At 41.8% G+C, this 13,631-nt stretch overlaps 1 protein-coding gene across 1 annotated transcript in view; it reads left to right on the forward strand.

Annotated features, from left to right (window-relative positions):
- Positions 1–6,361, forward strand: part of kif28 (kinesin family member 28) — a 67,845-nt gene extending 61,484 nt beyond the window's left edge. Inside the window, exons 22-24 of the mRNA XM_068045704.1 lie at positions 1,001–1,145; positions 5,713–5,885; positions 6,194–6,361. Coding sequence (XP_067901805.1) covers positions 1,001–1,145; positions 5,713–5,885; positions 6,194–6,361 — 486 coding nt within the window. The remainder of the gene's footprint in view (positions 1–1,000; positions 1,146–5,712; positions 5,886–6,193) is intronic.
- Positions 6,362–13,631: the final 7,270 nt, after the last annotated feature.

A 13,631-nucleotide genomic window follows, 5' to 3' on the forward strand; every position in this document is an offset into this window, starting at 1 on the left:
TTGTTGTAAATTTGTAACGTACAAAACTGGGCATATAAATTTGCATTTATTGCAATTTGCCAATGACACAAAGGTTGGTGATATAGCAAGTAGCGCTGACAGGAGCATAAAATTACAAAGAAACATTAAATAATCAAAATGGCTAATGGGAGAAATAGACTTGCAGAGCTACAGGGATTGAGCGGGGGAATAGGACTGACTGGATAGCTCTGTGGAGAGCCGGCATGGACTCGATGGGCCGAATAGCCTCCTCCTGTGCCATAAATGACTCTATGACTCTCATTTTAGCCTTTATAACTTGAGGGCTAGAGTATAAATGGGAGTAAGTTTTATTAATAAAGCCCTGCTTAGATCACATCTGTGTACAGTTCTGGGCACGGCACCTTAGAAAGGATACAATGCCTTGGAAGGAGTGCAGCACAGATTCCCCAGAATGTTACCAGGGCTCCAAGAATTAAATTATGAGGAGAGATTACATAAATTAGGCTTGTATTCCCTGGAATATATAGATTAAAGTTGATAATAGGGTGTTTAGGATTTTGAAAGGAATTGATAGGGTAAATAGAGAGAAAGGTCAAGGGGACTTAACCTTAAAATCAGAGCTGGACAATTCAGGAGAGAAATTAGGAAACACTTCTTCATGCAAAGGGTGATAGATGTGTGGAACTCTCTTTAATAAGAAGCAGTAGATGCTACGTGGAAGGGCCTGTCTTGGAACCAAAGCAGTTACTTCTTGGCGGTGCTTCTAAATGCTGGCCCATATGTAATGATACAGCTTAGAAAACATTATCTACTGCTTTGTACAAATAAAATCCAATAACACTGTAATTCGATTAAACCGATCTGTTATTGCCAAATATCCAGAAAAACAAGATGCACATTTTATGAAAATTATGGGAGGAATGTGTGTTGCAGGAAACTTAATAAAGGTTGAAAAACTAATAAAAATGTAATACATTCTGTACAATATTTCCCAATCAAATTTCTTGTCTTGTTGCAGGAGATGGCTGATGATCAGCTCTCTGAACTGTACATCAAGTTATCGAAGTTGGAACAAGAGAATGAACTTCTGAGAGATGTCAACAGAACCTTAAGAAGAGACAATGTAACCCTAAAGGGCACCTTAAAGAAAATGATGAGTGATGGTATGAAGAACTAACAGAGTATATTGTGCTGCCCACTGCAAATGAGCTCAGGCTGAAGAGCCAACACACCCTCTCTATTAATATTCCATTTACCACAATGTACATCACCAAGCATAAGATCAAGTCCTGCTTAACATAAACCATGGGGACTACGAACTAATTTTGTATCTTCCTGCTCACACACACTAATCTATAGAAATATATGAACAGCATTAAGCCATTCAGCCCCTCAAGTCTGTTTAGCCATTCTGTTTGGTAATGGCTGATGTGTACCTCATCTCCATTTGCTCTCAGTTGAGTCATATCCCTCGATGCTCTTACCTAACTAAAGTCTATCGAGCTCAGTTTTGAAAATGTCAATTGACCCACTATTTACAACCGAGTTCTAGATTTCCACTACCCTTTATCTGAAAAAACTGCTGCCTGATTTTTGCTCCTAAATGGCCGAGCTCTAATTTTAAGATCTTGCCTTCTTGTTCTGGACTCCCCCACCAGAGGGAATAGTTTCTCTATATCTACCCCATTGAAGCTCTTTACCATTTTAAGCATGGCAGTTCGATCACCCCTCAAGCTTCTAACTCGAGGGAATACAAGCCAGGGTTAGGTAACCTGTCCTCATAATTTAACCCTTTAAGCCCTGGTATAATTCTAGGGAATAGAACCATAGAAAAATTATGGCACAGAAGGAGGCCATTCAGCCCATTGTATCTGCACCGGCTGCAAAAGCTAGCCGCACAATCTAATCCCATCTTTCAGCACCTGGTCCATAGCCTTGCCAGTTACAGCACTTCAGGTGCATGTCCAGGTACCTGTTAAATAAGTTGAGGGCTTCTGCCTCCACCACCGATCTGGCAGAGAATTCCAGACACCCACCACTCTCTGGGCGAAAAAGCTTTTCCTCATGTCCCCTCTAATCCTTCTACCAATCACCTTAAATCTGTGCCCTCTGGTAATTGACCTCTCTGCTAGGGGAAACAAGTCCTTCCTGTCTACTCTATCTAGGCCCCTCATAATTCTGTAGACCTCAATTAAGTCACTCCTCAGCCTCCTCTGTTCTAAGGAAAATAACCCTAGCCTATCCAATCTTTCCTCATAGCTACGATTTTCAAGCCCTGGCAACATTCTTGTAAATCTCCTCTCTACTCTCTCCAGAGCAATTATGTCCTTCCTGTAATGTGGTGACCAGAAATGTACGCAATACTCCAGCTGTGGCCTAACCAGCGTTTTATACAGTTCCAGCATTACATCCCTGCTTTTGTATTCCATACCTCAGACAATAAAGGAAAGCATTCCGCATGCCTCCTTCACCACTCTATCTACCTGTCCTACCACCTTCAGGGACCTGTGGACATGCACTCCAAGGTCTCTCACTTCTTCTACCCCTCTCAATATCCTCCTGTTTATTGTGTATTCCTTTGCTTTGTTTGCCCTCCCCAAATGCATTACCTCACACTTCTCGGGATTGAATTCCATTTGCCACTTTTCCGCCCACTCAACCAGACCATTGATATAATTCTGGTGTCTACAGCTATCCTTTTCACTATCAACTACTTGGTTAATTTTTGTGTAATCAGCAAATTTCCCAATCATGCCTCCCACATTTAAGTCTAAATCATTAATATATACCACAAACAGCAAGGGACCCAACACTGAGTCCTGTGCAATGCCAGTAGAAACTGCTTTCCATTCGCAAAAACATCCATCAACTACTACCCTTTGTTTCCTGTCCCTGAGCCAATTCTGGATCCAACCTGCCACATTCCCCTGGATCCCATGGGCTTTCATTTTTCTAACCAGTCTGCCATACCGAACCTTGTCAAATGCCTTACTAAAATCCATGTAGACTACATCCACTGCACTACCCTCCTTGTTACTTCCTCAAAAAATTCAATTAAGTTAGTAAGATACGACCTTCCCTTAACAAATCCATGCTGACTATCCCTGATTAATCCTCGCCTTTTCTAAGTGGCAGTTTATCCTGTCTCTCAGAATTGATTCTAATAATGTACCCACCACCGAGGTCAGACTGACTGGCCTATAATTATTTGGCCAATCCCTCGCACCCTTTATAAACAACGGTTTAATGTTCACAGACCCCCAATCCTCTGGCACTTCGCCCATATCCAATGAGGATTTGAAAATGATCCTCAGCGCATCTGTTATTTCCTCCCTGGCTTCCTTTAACAACCTGGGGTGCAATCCATCCGGCCCTGGCAATTTATTTACCTTCAAGGATGTCAGACCCTCTAGTACTTCCTCTCTCATTATTCTTATCGTATCTAATATTTCACACTCCTCCTCTTTTACTACAATGCCTACATCATCCTTCTCCTTTGTGAAGACAGAGACAAAAAACTCATTAAGAACCCTGCTCACATCTTCTGCATCCACACATAAGTTCCCTTGTACAACTTTGATAGGCCCTATCCTTTCCTTAGTTATCTTCTTGCTCTTAATGTACTGATAAAACATATTTGGGTTTTCCTTGATTTTACCTGCCAATAATTTTTCATGTCCTCTCTTTGCTTTTCTAATTTCCTTTTTTACTTCACCCCTGCACTTTCTATACTCCTCTAGGCTTTCTAAACTATTAAGCTTTCTGTGATTGTCATAAGTTTCTAGATAACCAGGTTCTCTAGATTTGGCAGTCTCACCCTTTATCTTTGTGGGGACATCCCTACACTGTGCCTGTAGTATCTCACTTTTGAATGCCTCCCACTGGTTTGCCACTGATTTTCCTTCAAGTAGCTGTATCCAGTCCACTTTCACCAGGTCACCTCTCAGTTTCTTAAAATTTGCCTTCACCCAATTTAGAACTTTTACTCCTGTTTTATCTTTGTCCTTTTCCATGATTATGCTAAAACTAACTGTATCCAAACTCACTATCTCCAAAATGGTCACCCACTTCTACTTATCCACTTGCCCAGCTTCATTACCAAAGACTAAATGTAGAATTGCGCCCCTCTCATTGGGCTTGTTACGTGCTGGCTAAAAACGTTCTCTTGAATCTGTGCTATACCCTTTCCAAGTCCAATATATCCTTCCTGAGGGTCAGTGCCCAAACTGAATACAGTACTCCAGAGGCAGTCTGACCAAGGTTCTGTACCACTGAGACGTCAAGTGCTCAGTTTTGAATTTCAACCGAACAACCAGAGGCGGAGAAAAAAAATGCAATGAACTAATTCCCAGAACCTTTAAATGAGGGAACTCTGTACTTTTTTCTCCTACAATCAAGAAATTTATAAAATATAAGCTTGGTAAAAAGTAATCACTACCTACTAATTTACATTGCCTCATTTCCAACTTTCTCCACCAATATATGTGTAGACGCAAGTGGATGTTTTACTCAAAAAGCTCATCCTTCCATTGAAATTTTGGTATCAAGAGGCTTGGCCTTTCATCTCAGTTTCTTAATAAGAACTAACTTTGTCATGGTTGGTAGCCACTGATAGCCAGCATCATTGCTGGAATCATCAGGCCAAGCCATTTGTTCAGATTCAGGAAATCATCTGGAAAAGCCCTTACGGAGGATGAAAAAAATAGTTTTTTTTCTAGCTTTGGCAAAAAAAAATTAAAAATTAGAAAAATAAAGACCATAAAGATGATGGTGGCAATTTTGGAAGAGTGTGTGTTAATAGAGTAGGTGATGCAGAGGATCCAACACAGATGAAATCCAGAGGAGTCAATGTGAGACCTAAATGATTTTCATGGTGGAACCCCATTATAATGCAAGCAGCCAGTGCAAATCACGGTCCCTAAAAGGCAGGATATTGGACAGGGTGGCCTCTTGTAAAGCATTTAGCATTAAATCAAAAAAAGCAGTACTGGGGAGCGGCAGGCAGTATGGAGTACGGATCTTGCAGCAACAACTATGTAACATTTCAGATGGGTTTTGGTAACCGTCAGCTTCATGCGAACATACGATCATACATAAGAGCAGGAGGAGACCATTCAGCCCCTTGAGCCTGTTCTGCCATTCAATTAGATCATGGCTGACCTGTATCTTAACTTCATCTACTCACCTTGGCTCCATATCCTTGAGCATCTTTACTGAACAAAAATCTATGAATCCCAGTTTTGAATTTTTTAATTGATCCGCAGCCTCAGCAGCTTTTTGGAGGAGAGAGTTCCAGATTTCCACCAGCATTTGTATGAAGAATTGTTTCCTGACATCACCCCATGACTTTATCCCTGAATGGCCTACCTCTAATTTTAAGGTTAGACCCAGATAGCAGTTGAGGCTCCGTTTAATTACCACTGGAAATAGCCAGCTCCTAACGTGTGTGGTTGGTGGACAGGAGTAGGAGCTGGTGGCAGTCAGACGGGAAGAAAAATTACATTGGAGTCTCAGTTGTGTCCCTTGACTCCTATTTGCACAAGAAGCTTCCCCCTGTTTCTAACGGGAGCCTCAACTAATGCAGGTTCACCCAAATATTGGGCTAGACGTCAGCGCAACAGTTAGTGCAACTACCCACTGCCCCTTCCCTAAATGCAAATGGGGTAGCAGCAACATAAATTTTGATCCCCGCAATGTCTTACTTCTTGGTCTCATTTTGTTTTTCTCCAGCCCCAAGGCCTGATGAGAAGTCTTTCCATCAAACGAACATACAAACCTTTGGCTGTAGGGGTACACCTAAGGCCGGCTATGAAGTTGAATTTGCTAAGGCTCTTAAAACATTTTACCAAAGCATGAACAGGGTGCGAAACCAACTTCTGGGATTGAGGCGGCATCGACCACCGGTAGGTTTGGTGCAAGTTTAATTCTTAAACATGCCTGGTTGTACATGCAACAATTGAAGTCAAGTCTGAATGGGATATGGGTCCTGCAGGACATATTGATTCACCATTGTCCTTCTGTTCAGTGACAGTGCAAGTGTTTGTGGCTGTGATTCCCACCATTGCAGGGTCCCAATCTTAGCTGTGCTGTGTGGGAAGGGATAAGCAGACATCAAACACTATGGCCACAATTTCAGTCATGTCAAACAGTACATGTATTTTTGCATAGCTGCAGAAATTCTAGTTCATAGATGTTAAACTGTATGTTGCAGGATGAAGATGATGTTGAAATACTGCGAATATATCTAGACAAGCAAACTCGGGCAATCAAGGATTTTGGGGATTCTCTTGAATTGTGCATGAACACTCTGAAAAATGATGTCAGCCTCATTGTTAAGAAAAAGAAGGAGCACATCCTGTGGTGCTCTGTAACTAAATGAAGCCAGGTCCTACTCTACACAGGGGAAATGAAGAAGGCAGCTACTGGCTCCTCTTTCCAAAACAAAGTTGTTTTTCTTTTAGAAAGTAAGCAAAGTCCAGCCCTTTGTTCAGTGATAACAGCTGCATGCTCACTTCCTTTTTATATAAAGGAGGCATCTCCCCTCCCTATCTCAGTAATCTTATTCAATCCTCTTGAGATCAATGCGTTCCTCCAACTCTGGCCTTTGTACATCTCTGAGTTCCTCCAGTGACGGCTCTGCCATCAGCCATCTAGACTCTAAGCTTTGTAATTCTCTCCCTAAGCCTCTCTCCTCCATTAAGACACACCTTAAAAATCTAAATCGTTGACTAAGCTTTTGGACACCTGTTCTAATGTCTCCTTTGGTTCGGTGTCAATTTTTGTCTGATAATGCTCCTTTGAAGCACTTTGGGATGTTTTGCTATGTTAAAGGTGCTTTTTAAATGCAAGCTGTTGGGTTTTTTGTTGTTGTAAAGAAGATAATTTTAAATGCATGTCAAGGGAGCCTTACTCATCTGCAGCACAGACTCATAAAATCACCCTTATGATGAATTGTTAGAAAGGTGAATATAATCCCAAATGCTAGGAGGTTAACAAAGATTGGTTGTCTGGTGATGCACCCACATTTGTTAAAGTAGCATTATATTTTCTGAAACCTTCCTTCCCTTTCTATACTTACCCTTTCTCTGTGTTCAGTGCCGGAGATGGTTCACCCAAGTGAAGTAAAACCCTACGGAGTGCAACCAAGAAGCTGCCCATCTAGAGAAACTTCCAACAATACATAGCTTCTAATTGACCTCAGGACCTATCCAGACAACGTCCCTGCAGGAAACACCTGAGAAGAAGTCTTAAAGGGATTGGTCAGGTTAACAGCTAAAACCCTATACCAAGTTTCACCCTGAGCAATGCCGCAGGAAATCAGATTTAACATAACTGTATGGTAATAAATAGTAATAAATTATCACCGAACAACAAACAAAATTAAAAAGGTTTTTAAAAAGGAATTTAAAAAAATTCCTCTGGTTTGTTCTGACTTTGTTAACCTGGTCCCTCCAGATGGGAATTTACAAGCAGTTTGCTATACAGAGAATCCTTCAGCAATAGTAATTAGCTTTTATTTTATCTCGGGAATTCTTTATTTAGATCAACGACCCAAAGGAAGTTTCGGAGCAGTAGTCATAAAGGAACAGGTAAGGTTAAACACAACTCCACATGAACAGCTAAACATCACAACTGTGCTTCAGGCCCTGGATTAGCCCTGTTAGCCCCGAGCAATACAAGGTACTGGGAATAAAAACAATGATGGAGATGCACAGCAGGACATTCAGCTGCTGAAATAGGATAAAAGCAAAATACTGCAGATGCTGGAAATCTGAAATAAAAACAGAAAGTGCTGGAAATACTCAGCAGGTCAGGCAGCATCTGTAGAGGGAGAAGCAGAGTTAATGTTTCAGGTCTGTGACCTTTCATCAGAACTGACAAAGGTAAGAAAAGAATTAGGTTTTAAGCAAGTGAAGGGGCGGGGTGAGGGGGGGTGGTGTGGGTGGGGGGGGGATGTGGTTGGTGGAGAAGAGAACAAAAGGGAGGTGTGTGATAGGGCAGAGGGCAGGAGTGATTAAATAACAAAGCTGTTCTGGGACAAAGGCATAGAGTGTGTTACTGCTTGTGGTGAAAGACAGCATTAGTCTGGAGAGAGTGTTAATAGCATTATTGTTGAAATCGAATAGTCTGATAGCTTCAACAAAATACCAATATTATAGACCCTATCAGCTGCAGTCAGCAGGCCCATTTAGCAATAATATGCCCATTTAGCAATATCCTATTTCAGTGAGGGATTCCTGCTAAATGAATAAACTATTTCACATTGTTTCAATTCACTTACTGGGAATTGGCTACAGTAGACAGAGGACTTAAAGACTCAGACCAGGTTACGGTAATGTGTTTCTGGCTAAGATACTTAACATACATTTATGTTTCTAAAGGTTTTATATAAACGTTTATAACAAGAAAAGGTTGTTAAGAGTTTTACAATCAATACAATGCACAGAGGAAGATGGTTTTGTTTGTCGGAGGCCAACCATCTAAGCCCCAGGACATCGATGCAGGAGTTCCTCAGGGTAGTGTCCGAGCCCCAAACATCTTCTGTTGATTCATAAGGTCAGAAACAGAGATGTTCACTGATGATTGCACAGTGTTTATTATCATTCACGACTCCTCAGATAACGAAGCAATCTGTCTCCGTATGTACCAAGACCTGGACAACATCCAGGCCTGGGCTGCTAAGTGGCAAGTAACATTCGCACCACAGAAATGCCAGGTAACGACCATTTCAAACAAGAGAGAATCTAAACATCTCCCCTTCACATTAAACAGCATTTCCATTACTGAATCCCCCACTATCAACATCCTGGGGGTTACCATTGACCAGAAACTGAACTGGAGTAGCCATATAAATACTGTGGCTACAAGAGTAGGTCAGAGGCTGGGAATTCTGCGGCGAGTAACTCACCTCCTGACTCCCAAAGCCTGTCCACCATCTACAAGGCTCAAGTCAGGCGTGTGATGGAATACTCTCCACTTGCCTGGATGGGTGCAGCTCCGACACACTCAAGAAGCTCAACACCATCCAGGTCAAAGCAGCCTGCTTGATTGACACCGCATCCACCATCATAAACACTCACTCCCTCCATTACTGGCGCACAGTGACAGCAATGTTACCATCTACCAGATGTACTGCAGCAAGATTCTTTCGACAGCAACTTCCAAAAACACAACTCTACCACTTAGAAGGGCAAGGGCAGCAAATACATGGGAACACTGCCACTTGCAAGTAACCGTCCAAGCCACACACCATCCTGACTTGGAACTATATCGCTGCTCCTTCATTGTCACTGGGTCAAAAACCTGGAGCTCCCTTCCTAACAGCACTGTGGGTGTACCTCCACCAGATGAACTGCAATAGTTCAAGAAGGCAGCTCACCACCACCTTCTCAAGGGCAATTAGCATAGAAACACGGAAAATAGGAGCAGGAGTAGGCCATTCGGCCCTTCGCGCTTGCTCTGCCATTCATTATGATCATGGCTGATCATCCAACCCAGTAACCTATTCCCGCTTTCGCCCCATACCCTTTGATCCCTTTAGACCCAAGAGCTATATCTAACTCCTTCTTGAAAACATACAATGTTTTGGCCTCAACTGCTTTCTGTGGTAGCGAATTCCACAGGCTCACCACTCTCTGGGTGAAGAAATTTCTCCTCATCTCAGTCCTGGGAGGTTTACCCCGTATCCTTAGACTATGACCGCTGGTTCTGGACTCCCCCACCATCGGGAACATCCTTCCTGCAACTACCCTGTCAAGTTCTGTTAGAATTTTATAGGTTTCTATGAGATCCCCCCTCACTCTTCTGAACATCAGTGAATATAATCCCAACCAATTCAATCTCTCCTCATATGTCAGACAGGCCATCCCAGGAATCAGTCTGGTAAACCTTCACTGCACTCCCTCTATAGCAAGAACATCCTTCCTCAGATAAGGAGACCAAAACTGCACACAATATTCCAGGTGTGGCCTCACCAAGACCCTCTATAATTGCAGCAAGACATCCCTGCTCCTGTACTCGAATCCTTTCACTATGAAGGCCAACATGCCATTTGCCTTTTTTACCGCCTGTTGCACCTGCATGCTTACCTTCAGCGACTGGTGTACGAGAACACCCAGGTCTCGTTGCATATTCCCCTCTCTCAGTTTATAGCCGTTCAGATAATAATCTGCCTTCCTGTTTTTGCTACCAAAGTACCTCACATTTATCCACATTATACTGCATCTGTCATGCCCACTCACTCAACTTGTCCAAATCACCCTGAAGCCTCTCTGCATCCTCCTCACAACTCACCCTCCCACCCAGTTTTGTGTCATCTGCAACTTTGGAGATATTACATTTAGTTCCCTCATCTAAATCATTAATGTATATTGTGAATAGCTGGGGTCCTAGCGCTGATCCCTGCATACCCCACTAGTCACTGCCTGCCATTCGGAAAAAAAACCATTTATCCCTACTCTTTGTTTCCTGTCTGCCAACCAATTTTCTATCCATCGCAATACACAAGCCCCAATCTCAAGCGCTTTAATATTACATGCTAATCTCTAATGTGGGACTTTATCGAAAGCCTTTTGAAAGTCCGAATAAACCACATCCACTGGCTCCCCCTCATCAACTCTACTAGTTACATCCTCGAAGAATTCTAGAACATTTATCAACGAAATAGGAGTGGACAACAAATGTTGGCCTTACCAGTGATGCTCACATCCCGTGAAAGAATGAAACAAAACAATGATCACTTTTCGTTGATGATTTTAAGAGGCAGATTTAGCTATTGATATTGTTGCCATTAAATGACCATTTACTAAAAATTTCGAGCTTCTACTGTTACAAAAGTGGCTCTGTGTTTTGTTAAATATATTTTTGAGGATTCATTTTTGAAAGATTGAAGAAATGTTAAACTTTGGAGTTTTCAAAGGGGGTCATGTAATGGCCACTTGACTTTGAAAAACAGTCCCTGGAAATGTTTTTTAAAAGGGTCGCTGAGAGGTCTTGTGAGGAAAGCAAGCTTTTCCGGGAAACCACCTGACTTCCAGCTCAATAAACAACAGAGCACTTAGGACACCTGGGGAAGTTGTTTACAAAGAAGTGACAGGTCAAGACTGATGGAGGTCAAAATGTTGTCCACCTTTTGTCGGTTTCGTTTTTGAATTGTTTTGAGTTGGGGTTGAACTGTATAAAAAGGCAGAGAACTTACAAGCAGAGAAGAAAATTCCCGTAGAAAGAGAGAAGAGAACTTCCAAGGAGAGACGAGAATTCCCAAGGAAGGAGAGAAAACCACAACCCAGCTCAGCTTTCCAGCACCTCTCTAAAAGACCCTGAGAAGTCCACTGTGCCAATCCATCTCATCTCCTCTCCTGACTTTGAAGAAAAGCCTGCTAAATTAATTCTCAACACTGCCCTGAAAAGAAGTGTTCTAAAAGATCCCAGTGACCCCTCTATGTGTACTTGAAGGCCAGACTGTATGCCAGTTTTGGAACACAACATATCTCATCTACAGTTTCTTCAAGAATGAGCAAGTGTTCAGCCCAAGTGGTTTTTTTGGTCTGTAATAGGGCTCTCAAAACAAAAATTCCTTTTTTTTCTGGTTAACCGGTGTCTGTGTATGTGTGAGTGTGAGGGCTAAGGTAAAAAGGGAACTTTAATATTTCAATCTGAGTGTTTATTCTTTACTTCATTACTGGTTAAGACTTGTTTTATAATAAACTGATAATTTGTTATTTTTTTGTTGGTGTGTTTTACTCTGGGATAAAAATTAAATATATGTTGTGACCTGCGGAGAAGTGGAACTTGAATAAACAATGAACTCCTCCCACCTCAGTCGTAACATATAACTGGGGGCTCTTTGTGGGAAAAATCTAACGCTGACGATGTACCGTTGTAAGTGGGGTAATAATAATTGAAAAAGGAAGAGTAAAAGAAAACACATTTCTTGTGCAGTAGATTAAAGTTTACTTTACTGGAATGTCTCTATCAGTTGTTGTGACGTTTTTGGGGAAGGAGGAGGTTAAAGTAAAGGATTTGACAGAACTGTTTGTTTTAGAGTTAAAACCAGGAGCTAGGAAAGCAGGCATAATTGAAGTAATAGCACACCATTTGAAATTGGAAGAAGAAAGCAGACCAGAGGGTAGTGCAGTTGAATTAGCTAAAATTTGGTTACAGATGAGGCAGCTTGAACTTGATAAAGAAAAATAAAAATAAATACAAATGAGAAAACTTGAGCAGAAAAAAGAATTGACTAGGAGAAAACTTGAATTAGAATTTCAAAGAGAAAGAGAAGGAAGGGAATTCGAAGTTAAAAAGCTGGAACTAAGGGAGGCCTTGATTTCAAGGAAAATTCTGGTGAGGAAAGATCTGCCTCTAGCCCAGGACCCAGTGGAAAGCTGTTTAAATTTGTACAAGCCCTCCCTAAGTTTGAGGAAAGAGACGTAGAGGCATTTTTAATTTCTTTTGAAAATATAGCCAAACAGGTGAAGTGGCCAAAGAAAAGCTGGACACTGCTTATGCAAAGCAGGTTGATGGGCAGAGCTCATGAAGTTTATGCCATGCTTTCTGAGGAGGCTTCTGCAGATTATGAGATGGCAAAAAAGGCCATTCTCACTGTGTATGAGTTATTCACTGAAGCTTACCGACAGAAATTTCAGAGCCTCTGGAGATTATCTGGGTAGACTTATGTAGAATTTGAGAGGGTAAAGCAAATTAACTTTGATTGTTGGATACAGGCACTAAAGGTAGAGGCCATAAAAGAGATTCTTAGGGAACTAATTCTCTTAGAAGAATTTAAAAATTCACTCTTTCCATTAGTAAGAACTCATGTGGAGAACCTGAAGGTTTCAATGGCTAGACAGGCAACGGAAATTGCTGATGTTTATGAGCTGTTTATATGCCCAAATCTTTTGTCTGTCACCCTCACAAACCCTAGAAGGATAGAAAGTGGGAAGGAGGGTGAAAGGAAGGCAAGTAGCCGGGGACAGGAAGGAACAGCTGGGAATGCCCCAGGATCTCTTCAGGCCAGAAAGAAAGATGCTGAGGGTGGAAGTGAGGTCCACAAACCTAAGTGTTATCATTGTCACAAGGTGGGCCACCTTCGTGTATAAGTTGTGGGGTAAACCCATGGGACTTATTGGGATATGCAAAGCCAATGGAGAGAAAGGGGCCCTGACCAAGAGTGCAGCAGATCAGACTGTAGCTCTGACTGCAGCTGTAAGGCTAAATACAAAAACCACTGTGAGTGCACAGGTTGTAAATAAGTTACCTGAGAGTTATAGGGAATTCTTGTTGAAAGGAAAAGTAACTCCTTATCCCTCAAGTGAGGCAAGCAAACCTATAGTTATACTTAGGGATACAGGAGCCACCCAAACTCTTTTGCTGGGGAAAGGCATAACATTTCCACCAGAGAGTGCACTGAATGCCAAGGTTTTAGTGAATGGTATTGGTGGGGAGTATATACCCGTACCTTTGTATTAGGCACCTAGAGTGTGACTTAATGTCTGCAACGGTAACTGTAGTGATAATGTTGGGCACGATATAAATCAGAAAATTAGAGCTGCATGTAGCATGGGCAATACAGTAATAATGGGCAACTTCAATTTACATATAAATTGGGTAAACCTAATTAGCACTAATGCTGTAGGGGATGAATTCCTGGA

This window comes from Heterodontus francisci, chromosome 13 (genome assembly GCF_036365525.1).
Source record: "Heterodontus francisci isolate sHetFra1 chromosome 13, sHetFra1.hap1, whole genome shotgun sequence".
Taxonomy (NCBI): Eukaryota; Metazoa; Chordata; class Chondrichthyes; order Heterodontiformes; family Heterodontidae; genus Heterodontus; species Heterodontus francisci.